Source organism: Taudactylus pleione, unplaced genomic scaffold (assembly GCF_031769625.1).
Source record: "Taudactylus pleione unplaced genomic scaffold, aTauple2 ptg000495l, whole genome shotgun sequence".
Taxonomy (NCBI): Eukaryota; Metazoa; Chordata; class Amphibia; order Anura; family Myobatrachidae; genus Taudactylus; species Taudactylus pleione.
The window spans coordinates 1,855,172-1,869,425 of record NW_028284897.1 but is presented as its reverse complement, the minus strand read 5'-3'; the positions used below and the strand labels follow the sequence as shown (position 1 = coordinate 1,869,425).

Here is a 14,254-nt window from a genome sequence, read left to right as displayed (position 1 = left end):
AGAGGAGACGGGAAGGGATAGGGTCAAGGAGGAGAGGAACGGCTGAGGGCATGACAGTGACATCACTTATATCTAAAGTAATAACCGAGCAGAAGGGAGCCGGTCTCGGATATAGTATAAGTCCCACAGTTCTCACTGGAGTTGGGATTTATTATGTTGCTCGCAGTATGCTCTTTTCTTTTAGTCACTGACTCAAATATGTCAGAACTGCAAGAGATTCTATATACTCTACTTTTTCCTGTGTATGGGGGATTGTTACAGTACTTGTTATTGTGAAATAGTCTTCTTGCATATTATGCAAAGTTATCCAAGTTATCGCCTGAATAAACAGCCCCATTTAGTTGACGTTTAATTGACCTTTTCATTGATGTCTCCCCCAATATACAGGATTACATAGTAGTGAAGAAGACAACTGGTGAGTGTGAGACACCCAACAACCGTCCCTGTGTGTCAGGAGGACTGAGCAGTACCCAGAACCCCATCACGGTGCCTCCACGTCACTCTCTGATACAAGAGAGAGACAATGACCAGAAGATCCTGGACCTCACCAACAAGATCATTCAGCTGCTGACCGGAGAGGTGACTGCTGGGAATAGGACATTATACAGTAACACCAGGGGATGTCTCTGGGTGATGACTGGAGAGGTGACTGCTGGGAATGGGACATTATACAGTAACACGAGGTGGTGTGTCTGGGTGATGACCGGAGAGGTGACTGCTGGGAATGGGAGATTATACAGTAACACGAGGTGGTGTGTCTGGGTGATGACCGGAGAGGTGACTGCTGGGAATGAGAGATTATACAGTAACACCAGGGGATGTGTCTGGGTGATGACTGGAGAGGTGACTGCTGGGAATGGGACATTATACAGTAACACCAGGGGATGTGTCTGGGTGATGACTGGAGAGGTGACTGCTGGGAATGGGACATTATACAGTAACACCAGGGGATGTGTCTGGGTGATGACTGTATCATTGTGTGTGTCAGGTTCCTATAAGGTGTCAGGATGTCACTGTCTATGTCTCCATGCAGGAGGGGGAGTATATAGAGGAACACAGGGGTCTGTACATGGACGTGATGATGGAGAATCACCGGCCCCTCACATCACTGGGTAAGAGGAGACTGTCATTTATTGTACAGGGGAGAGCAGGTATGGGTGCCCCTATATACACACATTACCTGACAATCACATATATACAATGTACTCAGTCACTGTGTGTCTCCTACAGATGGACCCAGTAACAGAAATACCCCAGAGAGATGTCCCCGTCCTCTTTATTCACAGGATTGTATAGAGGAGAATCACAGGATCCCACAGGAGCATCAGGTAGATGGGATTTAGGGTCTCACCGATTTAGCAAAGTGACTTTATATGATCTGTGGAGAAGCTGTGTCTTATTAACCAGAATTCCTATACTTAGGGGGTATTCAATTAGAAGCAAAATTGTCCGATTTCGCCGTCGTTGGCGAAATTGGCCCGCCAGTCAGTCGATTTGGCGGGCGATTTCGCCAACGACGGCGAAAACCGTTAGTTTTTCGCCTAAAAACTGAAGAAATCTTTTCTCTAGCCTAGGGCAGGCGAAAAAATTTGCAAAATCCCTATTTTTGTGTAAAAATGTCGGGATTGGACAGCCCCCCTAATGATACTTTAGAGTAAAAAAAAAAAAACTCGTAAGTTGCGTACTTTGGCGAAAAACGACAGCTGAAATTTTGGTCGAAATTTATTTTTTCCCATGAAAAGTGCGTTTAAACATATTGGGTCTGGTATTTCGGAGGGCCATAAGGATGCACCAAGTGTTTTAAACCGCATGTGGCTGGCGCAGACTGTTTTTAAAACTGCTAAAAAACACCTGCGCCAGCCATGTGCGATGTTTAAAACATTTCGCGCCTTTCGAAATACCAGACAAAATTTGTTAAACGCATTTTCGCCAAAGTACGCAACTTACAATTTTTTTTCCGCTAAAGTATCATTAGGGGGACTGTCCAAAGGGTTCTGTAAGAAATGCCCACATTTTTATCCCAAAATAGGGATTTTGCTAATTTTTCCCCATTTCTCAAAATGGAGGAAAGTTTTCTCCAGTTTTTCGTGATAAATCGGCAATAAATTATAGCCGATGTGACAATATCGCCGAAAAGTCGGCAATATTATCGCGGGTATGATAATATCGCCACTAATTGAATACCGCCCTTAATGTGATTTAATTGTTTTGTGGGTTACTTAGGGTGAACGTATAGCTGATATAAAGGCAGAAGATATAGAGGGAGAAGAGACATATGTGACTGATATGAAGGCAGAAGATATAGAGGGAGAAGAAGAGACGTATGTGACTGATATGAAGGCAGAAGATACAAAGGGAGAAGAAGATACGTATGTGACTGATATAAAGGCAGAAGATACAAAGGGAGAAGAAGAGACGTATGTGACTGATATAAAGGCAGAAGATATAGAGGGAGAAGAAGAGACGTATGTGATGCCGCTTCAGCAGTGTAGGGAGGAGGAAATTCCTACAGATATTAGCAAAGGTGAGTAATAAACACATTACAGAAAAGAGTCACATATTCTCCTTGCTTAATCACTACAAAAATCTTGTTTCCTCCACCCTCCTCTGTCACTACAAACTAATGAGGAAAATAAGTCCGCCCAGTGGCGGAGTCAGGAGCCTTCAGTCCCAATTATACTCCTGCTCTCCTCCTCACATCATGTCACTGTGTGTTACCATCCCAGAGATCTGACCAGTCTCCTCCCCACACTGTCTGGTGTATCTCATACATCAGGAGCCATCAGCCCCTATTATACTCCTGCTCTCCTCCTCACATCATGTCACTGTGTGTTACCAGCCCAGAGATCTGACCAGTCTCCTCCCCACACTCTCTGGTGTATCTCATACATCAGGAGCCATCAGTTCCTGCTCTCCAGTATTTAAACATTTTAAAAGTCAACACTGGTAGTAGAATATTAGGGTGTGAGGGCTTCTTAAATCTTTGTGTCTGGAATGCTTGGACTCTTTCTTTCTCCACTAGGGGATACAGGGACAATGATGGGTGTGAAGACACCGAGTTTATGTGTGCGTTATTCTCGCCTACTGGCCCTCATCGCCTTGAGAAAGGCAACGGTACATAGCTCCTGCACGGTACCCCGGGTCTTTTATGGGTTCAAGGATCACACAGTAAGCACGCAATAGCAAGGTACAAGAGCACCTTTATTTCATACACTCTAATTATACATGTAAACCGTAACCAAACTATGTACAGTATATACAGGTAGCACTAACATCAACCACATTTAAAGACTATGACTATTATAAAAACCATACAAAGGAACCCTTCCCACCTAGACAGTCAATAATCACCAGGTGGACTATGTGAGCACGGACCGCTGCACAGCTGTGAGTCTCCGGTGGGCACGGTGCTGCTGCAACAGGTAATGCTGAACGACTTGCTGGTCCCGGCCGCCTGGCCCGAACGGATTCCGCTACTCGCGAGAGTAGGGCACGCTGCAAAAGTTACCCAGCTCCAGCTGGCACATAAACCGCGAACCTGAGACAGCTCCGGATAGAGCAGTAAGTTTTGGCTGCGTATCTGTCCCAGGTCTCCCTTTGATGAAGTCCGTTGCTGGAAGTCGGTAGGGTCTGCAATCCTGGCTGGGTCTGGAGGTGCCTCAGCCACTCAACATCAGTCCTGCCTCGCCGGTCAGGACCCAAGAACCCAGAAGCCCAGCTTTAGACCCTTTTTATCCACTCATCAGTGACCTGACGGCACAGCTTTATCTACTGACCGCAATGTACCTTTGTCCATTCCGCTTCATTAAAGGTGGTAATGTCTCTATAGGAGGCCAAACACAGTCTTCAGCTATTACAAGCTATCTGTGCCACATTGCTGTTTCCTGGTGGCCAACTGAATGAACAACAGCTTATATTATAAGGATTTCCCCACCAACATTTGTGGCTACTATTCAGACTGTGCTCTATCCACCTCACTCACTGGTTTGTTGCCTTAGTGTCAGCTGACAAGACTTCCCTGTAATGCTGCTCCCACCCACCCATATGATTATTTCTCTTTGTGTTGTCCTCTGCTACGTGTAGCTTCCAGGGTCGTGATGTATCTTCTAATCAATGCCCTTATAATACCACTGTGGGTCATGTCCTGTGAGTCCCTGTCTGAGTGTATGATACCGTCGATAGGAGCCTATTAACAGTACAATCTCCTTAGCTGTGCCTCCCTGGTTACCTCCATGCCTAAGGGTAAGAAATCTGGATTCCACCACATTGTTTATTCTTTAAACCCTCACCACCCACCCAAACCTTTAGTTTTCCAGAAAAAAAAACCCTTACCCTTTTGTAGGTGCTGCTTCGGGTAGAGATTTGGAGGATGGAGGACCAATTGCCACACTCTACTAAATCAGACATTCCTGGTGTCCTGTTGGAATTTAGAAAAAATACAGAACGCATTTCAGGATGGTGTCCAAGAGGCGCGTTCTGTCCTTAAAGCTCAGTACCAGTATTAGTGAACGTGTCGTTGTATACTTACTTTCAGGGGGCTAATGTGGCAAGATGCAGAAGACGAGCCTTGGCACTATGGGCTTACCATAACAGACTACCCAGAGTGCTGGAGGCAGAAGACAAGCCTTGGCGCTATGAGCTTACCATAATAGACTACCCAGAGTGCTGGAGGCAGGAGACGAGCCTTGGCACTATGGGATTACCGTAACAAACTACCCAGAGTGCTGTAGGCAGAACACGAGCCTTGGCGCTATGGGCTTACCATAACCGACTACCCAGAGTGCTGGAAGCAGAAGACGAGCCTTGGCTCTATGGGCTTACCATAATAGACTACCCAGAGTGCTGAAGGCGCTATGGGGTTACCACAATAGACTACCCAGAGTGCTGGAGGCAGAAGACGAGCCTTGGCGCTATGGGCTTACCATAATAGACTACCCAGAGTGCTGTAGGCAGAAGACAAGCCTGGGCGCTATGGGCTTACCATAACAGACTACCCAGAGTGCTGGTGGCAGGTGACTGCACCAATTGTTTTCGCACAGTGAGCTGTCACAGCTGGCACTGATTGTTGCATTGCAGTGATCCTGTCCATGTCAGTGACGGGTAACAAGTGGTACAGAAAGTGAGTGCATGTGTGCGCCATCCTTTGGAGGGAGAGTGTCTGCTTGCTCAGCAGTCTCATCAGCCAGTCTGTTTCCCTGGGCTATAGCAAATGTCTAGGCAGCCAGTGAGTGCTCACACTTTTGTCCGTCTATTGGCGGTCACATGTTGTATCTGTGAGCAGGCCATAGTTTGTTTGACAGCTTATGGGACATGTACATGGACAGAATGTCCTAGTACTACTCCACTGGTTTTATCTTCCACGCAGACAGCAATGGCTTCCCCTGTCACATGGATTAATACCTTGGGCAATGGGTGACCAACATGTTGCTGAAATAGCCTAGAGGATGGAGCTTATTGCCATATAACTGGGTAAGGATGCCAGCTGCATTACCTTGGGCCTTGTGTAGGTGGAAAGCTTGTTACTATAAATTGGGAGTCCCCATGGCCGGACCTCAGTGAGGGCTTTTTAGATATCTTCAAATGTTTCAGTGGAGTCCTCTTTGTGTCACCTTCTCTGGTTGTGGTAAGGCAGAAAGGTCATTAGCCAGAGCTGGAGGAAAGTAACTTGGAGTAACCGTTGGAGACCTCTCCTGTGTAGGGTGTAGATGTTCCTAATCTGTGTAATAAGTTCTCTCATTCCTTCTGTACGCTTTTATACGGTCTTTGCACATTTCTCTTTGAGTGGACCAGGCACTGTACATGACGCATAGTGTGCGCCTGGACCTAAGGATGACCAATCTTGTTATTATCGTTATGTTCCTCACACAAACATTTTAAAGGTCCCAATTTTGAGAATGGTCTAGAACATTTTTTCATCACTTTATGCAGTTTATCCTGTATCTGACTGTTTTCTTCCCATAAATACTCATCATTACACTGACCGGCATCCATTGTGGAATTTCCAACAAAGAAGGACCCGACCTCATTGTGGTATAGCTAATTACAGTAATACAACTTCATAATGAGACATCTCCTTAATTACAACGTCACCGGCAGGCCTATAGTTTGTTATATCTTCTAATGGGGGACATACCCATAATGAACAATGTGGAAGTGTTGGATCCAGCAAGGATTAAGGTCACTTAGAATCTGCTGACATATGTCCGATCCTGTCACCTCTATCTTTATGTCAGATGTTCCTTCATTGATGCTATGGATGAGAGGAGCGCACATAAGAAGTGTAACTATTACATATACATGGTGACACCTCTGCATTGCTGCAGTTACAGTGTTCCTGGATATTGTGCATCTTACCTACAAGCCTGGAGGCAGCTGTATTATCCTCACGCGTTTCAGCTGTAATTTTATACAAACACCGGTCTAATATATTACAGCACATTATAGCTGTATTATCGCCACACGTTGCTGTCATGTTACAGAGTAATTCCCAGCACATGTTATAGCTGTATTATCGCCACATGTTGCTGTCATGTTACAGAGTAATTCCCAGCACATGTAATAGCTGTATTATCGCCACATGTTACTGTCATGTTACAGAGTAATTCCCAGCACATGTAATAGCTGTATTATCTCCACACGTTGCTGTCATGTTACAGAGTAATTCCCAGCACATGTTATAGCTGTATTATCGCCACATGTTGCTGTCATGTTACAGAGTAATTCCCAGCACATGTTATAGCTGTATTATCGCCACATGTTGCTGTCATGTTACAGAGTAATTCCCAGCACATGTAATAGCTGTATTATCGCCACATGTTGCTGTCATGTTACAGAGTAATTCCCAGCACATGTTATAGCTGTATTATCACCACAAGTTGCTGTCATGTTACAGAGTAATTCCCAGCACATGTAATAGCTGTATTATCGCCACATGTTGCTGTCATGTTACAGAGTAATTCCCAGCACATGTAATAGCTGTATTATCACCACACGTTGCTGTCATGTTACAGAGTAATTCCCAGCACATATGACTATAATAAAGCTGTAATCCCTGCCCTATATATAACGGAACATAAAATGTCAGGTGATGAGTGTTACATTGTACATCATTGTGAGTTTATCCATTTAATGGTGATAAAAGGAACTTTGATAACAGTCTTTATTGAAAAATGAAATTTATGTGGCATCAATCATATATTTATTTTATTCCCAGCAGATGGAGGTAACAGCAGGAATATCTCAAAGGAAAATCTAATTTTGTCTCCAGATTGTGAAATAGAAGATAATGACATCAATGAGAATTATCCAAGAGAAAACCCCATTACCCCAATTATACATCCAGTACCTCAAAGTGATCCTGCTAATAATGAGGAATGTTCTCCTGGTACATCTATCACAGCTCTTAGAGTAGATAACATATTTACCTCTTCTATAGAATCCAAATGTCTTACACAGAACACAAAACTCATTCTCCATCAACCAGCTAAGGCAGGTGAGAGACCATTTCCATGTTCTGAGTGTGGGAAATGTTTTAAGCGGAAATCAGATCTTGTTTCACATCAGATGAGTCACACAGGTGAGAAACCATTTCCATGTTCTGAGTGTGCGAAATGTTTTACGTGGAAAGCAAATCTTGTTACACATCAGAGATGTCACACAGGTGAGAAACTATTTCATTGTTCTGAGTGTGGAAAATATTTTGCACAGAAATCAGTTCTTGTTAGACATCAGAGACGTCACACAGGTGAGAAACCATTTCTATGTTCTGAGTGTGGGAAATGTTTTACGTGTAAATCAAATCTTGTTACACATCAGAGATGTCACACAGGGGAGAAACCATTTACATGCTCTGAGTGTGGGAAATGTTTTACACGGAAATCAGCTCTTGTTAGACATCAGAGAAGTCACACAGGGGAGAAACCATTTCCATGCTCTGAGTGTGGGAAATGTTTTAAACAGAAATCAACTCTTGTTAGACATCAGAGATATCACACAGGGGAGAAACCATTTCCATGCTCTGATTGTGGTAAATGTTTCATACAGAAATCATTGCTTGTTACACATAAGAGAAGTCACACAGGTGAGAGGCCATTTCCATGCTCTGACTGTGGTAAATGTTTCATAAAGAAATCATTGCTTGTTACACATCAGAGAAGTCACACAGGTGAGAGGCCATTTCCATGTTCTGAGTGTGGGAAATGCTTTTCATGGAAAAAAGCTCTTGTTAGACATCGGAAAAATCACACAGATTAGCTATTCTCATATTCTTATTGTCAGAAATTACAGAAATTTGATCTCATTAAACCATCCTTTATTTAGCCTGTTGAAAGTTTGCATGTTTACAAGTGGAAATTATTTATAATAAAAACCAAAATATCCTTAAGGATAGTATTTCTCCTGACCCGGCTGCTTCATTGGCCTCTTCTGTTGTAAACTAGTAGTGTATTATATTACTGTCCTCATTGTTTCTAATATTCAATCTATTTTGTATGGGGAGTTACCCTGCAGTGTGTATAGCGGTATATGTAGGGAGAGTTACCCTGCAGTGTGTATAGCAGTATATGTAGGGAGAGTTACCCTGCAGTGTGTATAGCGGTATATGTAGGGAGAGTTACCCTGCAGTGTGTATAGCGGTATATGTATGATGAGTTACCCTGCAGTGTGTATAGCGGTATATGTAGGGAGAGTTACCCTGCAGTGTTTATAGCGGTATATGTATGGAGAGTGACCCTGCAGTGTGTATAGCGGTATATGTAGGGAGAGTTACCCTGCAGTGTGTATAGCGGTATATGTATGTATAGCAGTATATGTATGGAGAGTTACCCTGCAGTGTGTATAGCGGTATATGTATGGAGAGTTACCCTGCAGTGTGTATAGCAGTATATGGAATTGGATCACATGAATGGTATAATAGTGTGTAAGGAAGACACAAGGAACAGTGGGCAGTAGCAGAGTGCTGGCATCTAATAATAGAGGTTCCTGCCACCCACCTCCTCCCCCCTATGTAATACCTATTATATGCTGCAGGGAGGCAGAGTAATGGGAGGATATATACACTTAGTTATATCAGAGAATGATTTGCTAGAGATAGATATAAAAGCTGTCACACACCATCAGGACACAGCAACAGTGAGGAGTAAGGACTCCTGTGGGCAGCACGGTTGGTGTAATGGTTAGCATTACTGCCTCACAGCACTGAGGTTGTGGGTTTGATTCCCTCCACAGCCCTAACTGTGTGGAGTTTGTATATTCTCCCTGTGCTTGTGTGGGTTTCCTCTGGCTGTTCTGGTTAAACATTTACTGTAGTGTCCATGTAGCAGGGAATATAGAGTGTAAGCTCCACTGGGGCAGGGACTGAGGTGAATGGCCAGATACTCTCTGTAAAGCGCTGTGTAATATGTGTGCGCTATATAAATAACTGGTAATAATATAAATAGTATAAGGGTGTCCCTGATGCTCCGGGTGGTGTCCCCACTATGTGTATATATCTGTGTATGTAATTACACTTTTCACTCTGTACTTCTCTTTCCTGAGCTTAGAGGATGAGGCTATAAAGGTATTTCTCAAAAATATAAATATATTAGTACATACTGCACAATATTATACTGATACATTGTGATAGTGTGTATATTTATTTCCCTGGTTTTCCATGTACAAGGTGCCAGACGAGCATCTACTTCCCAGTGCTGGGATTCCAGGGACTGAATGTTTCTCATGTGCTAAGTAACTAAGTGATGTATCATTAATCACATTTTATTTTTTATCTCTGAGTATTAATAAATAGACCGATCTAACTAACACATAAATTGTCCACCCAACCGGTTTCACATGGCCATTCTATGTACTGGTTATATTGTTTTATATGTCATGTACTTAAATAAAACAACAAACAAATGGATCCGCTAATATCGTGTGTACTAATATACAATGTATCACCCCTCACACGTTACCACAGGTGCTAGGAAATCATTACACGTAGTGTCTGGAGTCCGGTCTCTCCCATGTCATAATGTTAAGAAGACAAAAGAAGAAAAGTAACTCTCATCCTTGCTGGGGGCACTCTTTCACAAAATATTAAACTATAACTTTTATTATATATGTTGAAATGATATTAACAAACAAACAACGTACAACACATAAAGTATCAAACGATGATACAGCAAAGATAGGAATAATAATATAATATGGTATTACTGAGTGTTAATACTCAGTAGTATTGGCAGCAGTCATGTTCAAGTAAATAGGCAACTCTGTATATAATCCATAGTAAGACAATATATAATACCTGGTAATTGCTTACATAGAGTTACCTGGTATAGTCTACTAATATAGAGCAATATGTAGTCTCTTTAGCACTCACTACTTATCTCCAACATATAACTACATATACACTTATATACAGTATAACTACATATACACTTATATACAGTATAACTACATATACACTTATATACAGTATAACTACATATACACTTATATACAGTATAACTACATATACACTTATATACAGTATAACTACATATACACGTATATACAGTATAACTACATTTACACTTATATACAGTATAGCTACATAAACACTTATATACAGTATAACTACATATACACTTATATACAGTATAGCTACATAAACACTTATATACAGTATAACTACATATACACTTATATACAGTATAACTACATATACACTTATATACAGTATAACTACATTTACACTTATATACAGTATAGCTACATATACACTTATATACAGTATAACTACATAAACACTTATATACAGTATAGCTACATAAACACTTATATACAGTATAACTACATATACACTTATATACAGTATAACTACATATACACTTATATACAGTATAACTACATATACATTATATACAGTATAACTACATATACACTTATATACAGTATAACTACATATACACTTATATACAGTATAACTACATATACACTTATATACAGTATAACTACATAAACACTTATATACAGTATAGCTACATATACACTTATATACAGTATAGCTACATAAACACTTATATACAGTATAACTACATATACACTTATATACAGTATAACTACATATACACTTATATACAGTATAACTACATATACATTATATACAGTATAACTACATATACACTTATATACAGTATAACTACATATACACTTATATACAGTATAGCTACATATACACTTATATACAGTATAGCTACATATACACTTATATACAGTATAACTACATATACACGTATATACAGTATAACTACATATACACGTATATACAGTATAACTACATATACACGTATATACAGTATAGCTACATATACACTTATATACAGTATAACTACATATACATTTATATACAGTATAACTACATATACACTTATATACAGTATAACTACATATACATTATATACAGTATAGCTACATAAACACTTATATACAGTATAACTACATATACACGTATATACAGTATAACTACATTTACACTTATATACAGTATAACTACATATACACTTATATACAGTATAACTACATTTACACTTATATACAGTATAACTACATATACACGTATATACAGTATAACTACATATACACTTATATACAGTATAACTACATATACATTATATACAGTATAACTACATATACATTATATACAGTATAACTACACATACACTTATATACAGTATAACTACATATACACTTATATACAGTATAACTACATATACACTTATATACAGTTTAGCTACATATACACTTATATACAGTATAGCTACATATACATTTATATACAGTATAGCTACATATACACTTATATACAGTATAGCTACATATACACTTATATACAGTATAACTACATAAACACTTATATACAGTATAACTACACATACACTTATATACAGTATAACTACACATACACTTATATACAGTATAACTACACATACACTTATATACAGTATAACTACACATACACTTATATACAGTATAACTACACATACACTTATATACAGTATAACTACACATACACTTATATACAGTATAACTACATATACACTTATATACAGTATAACTACATATACACTTATATACAGTATAACTACATATACACTTATATACAGTATAACTACATATACACTTATATACAGTATAGCTACATATACACTTATATACAGTATAACTACATATACACTTATATACAGTATAACTACATATACACTTATATACAGTATAACTACATATACACTTATATACAGTATAACTACATATACACGTATATACAGTATAACTACATTTACACTTATATACAGTATAACTACATTTATATACACTTATATACAGTATAACTACATATACACTTATATACAGTATAACTACATTTACACTTATATACAGTATAACTACATTTACACTTATATACAGTATAACTACATATACACTTATATACAGTATAACTACATATACACTTATATACAGTATAACTACATATACACTTATATACAGTATAACTACATTTATATACAGTATAACTACATATACACTTATATACAGTATAACTACATATACACTTATATACAGTATAACTACATTTATATACACTTATATACAGTATAACTACATATACACTTATATACAGTATAACTGCATATACACTTATATACAGTATAACTACATATACATTTATATACAGTATAACTACATATACACTTATATACAGTATAACTACATATACACATTATATACAGTATAACTACATATACACTTATATACAGTATAACTACATATACACTTATATACAGTATAACTACATATACACGTATATACAGTATAACTACATATACACTTATATACAGTATAACTACATATACACTTATATACAGTATAACTACATATACACGTATATACAGTATAACTACATATACACGTATATACAGTATAACTACATATACACGTATATACAGTATAACTACATATACACTTATATACAGTATAACTACATATACATTTATATACAGTATAACTACAGATACATTTATATACAGTATAACTACAGATACACTTATATACAGTATAACTACATATACACTTATATACAGTATAACTACATAAACACTTATATACAGTATAACTACATATACACTTATATACAGTATAACTACATATACACTTATATACAGTATAACTACATATACATTTATATACAGTATAACTACAGATACATTATATACAGTATAACTACACATACACTTATATACAGTATAACTACACATACACTTATATACAGTATAACTACACATACACTTATATACAGTATAACTACATATACATTATATACAGTATAACTACATATACACTTATATACAGTATAACTACATATACACTTATATACAGTATAACTACAGATACATTATATACAGTATAACTACATATACACTTATATACAGTATAACTACACATACATTATATACAGTATAACTACAGATACATTATATACAGTATAACTACATATACACTTATATACAGTATAACTACACATACACTTATACAGTATAGCTACATAAACACTTATATACAGTATAACTACATATACACTTATATACAGTATAACTACATATACACTTATATACAGTATAGCTACATATACATTATATACAGTATAACTACATATACACATTATATACAGTATAACTACATAAACACTTATATACAGTATAACTATATATACAGTATAACTACATATACATTATATACAGTATAACTACATATACACTTATATACAGTATAACTACATTTACACTTATATACAGTATAGCTACATATACACTTATATACAGTATAACTACATAAACACTTATATACAGTATAGCTACATAAACACTTATATACAGTATAACTACATATACACTTATATACAGTATAACTACATATACACTTATATACAGTATAACTACATATACATTATATACAGTATAACTACATATACACTTATATACAGTATAACTACATATACACTTATATACAGTATAACTACATATACACTTATATACAGTATAACTACATAAACACTTATATACAGTATAGCTACATATACACTTATATACAGTATAACTACATATACACTTATATACAGTATAGCTACATAAACACTTATATACAGTATAACTACATATACACTTATATACAGTATAACTACATATACACTTATATACAGTATAACTACATATACATTATATACAGTATAACTACATAT

The 14,254-nt window shown here is 37.5% G+C and overlaps 1 protein-coding gene across 1 annotated transcript in view; it reads left to right on the top strand.

Annotated features, from left to right (window-relative positions):
- The first annotated feature begins 1,027 nt into the window (after positions 1-1,027).
- The window catches only part of LOC148502512 (uncharacterized), a 62,967-nt gene continuing 49,740 nt past the window's right edge, over positions 1,028-14,254 (top strand). Inside the window, exons 1-5 of the mRNA XM_088449792.1 lie at positions 1,028-1,112; positions 1,231-1,328; positions 2,224-2,524; positions 7,214-8,252; positions 9,535-9,556. Of these exons, the coding sequence (XP_088305918.1) occupies positions 1,028-1,112; positions 1,231-1,328; positions 2,224-2,524; positions 7,214-8,252; positions 9,535-9,556 (1,545 nt within the window). The remainder of the gene's footprint in view (positions 1,113-1,230; positions 1,329-2,223; positions 2,525-7,213; positions 8,253-9,534; positions 9,557-14,254) is intronic.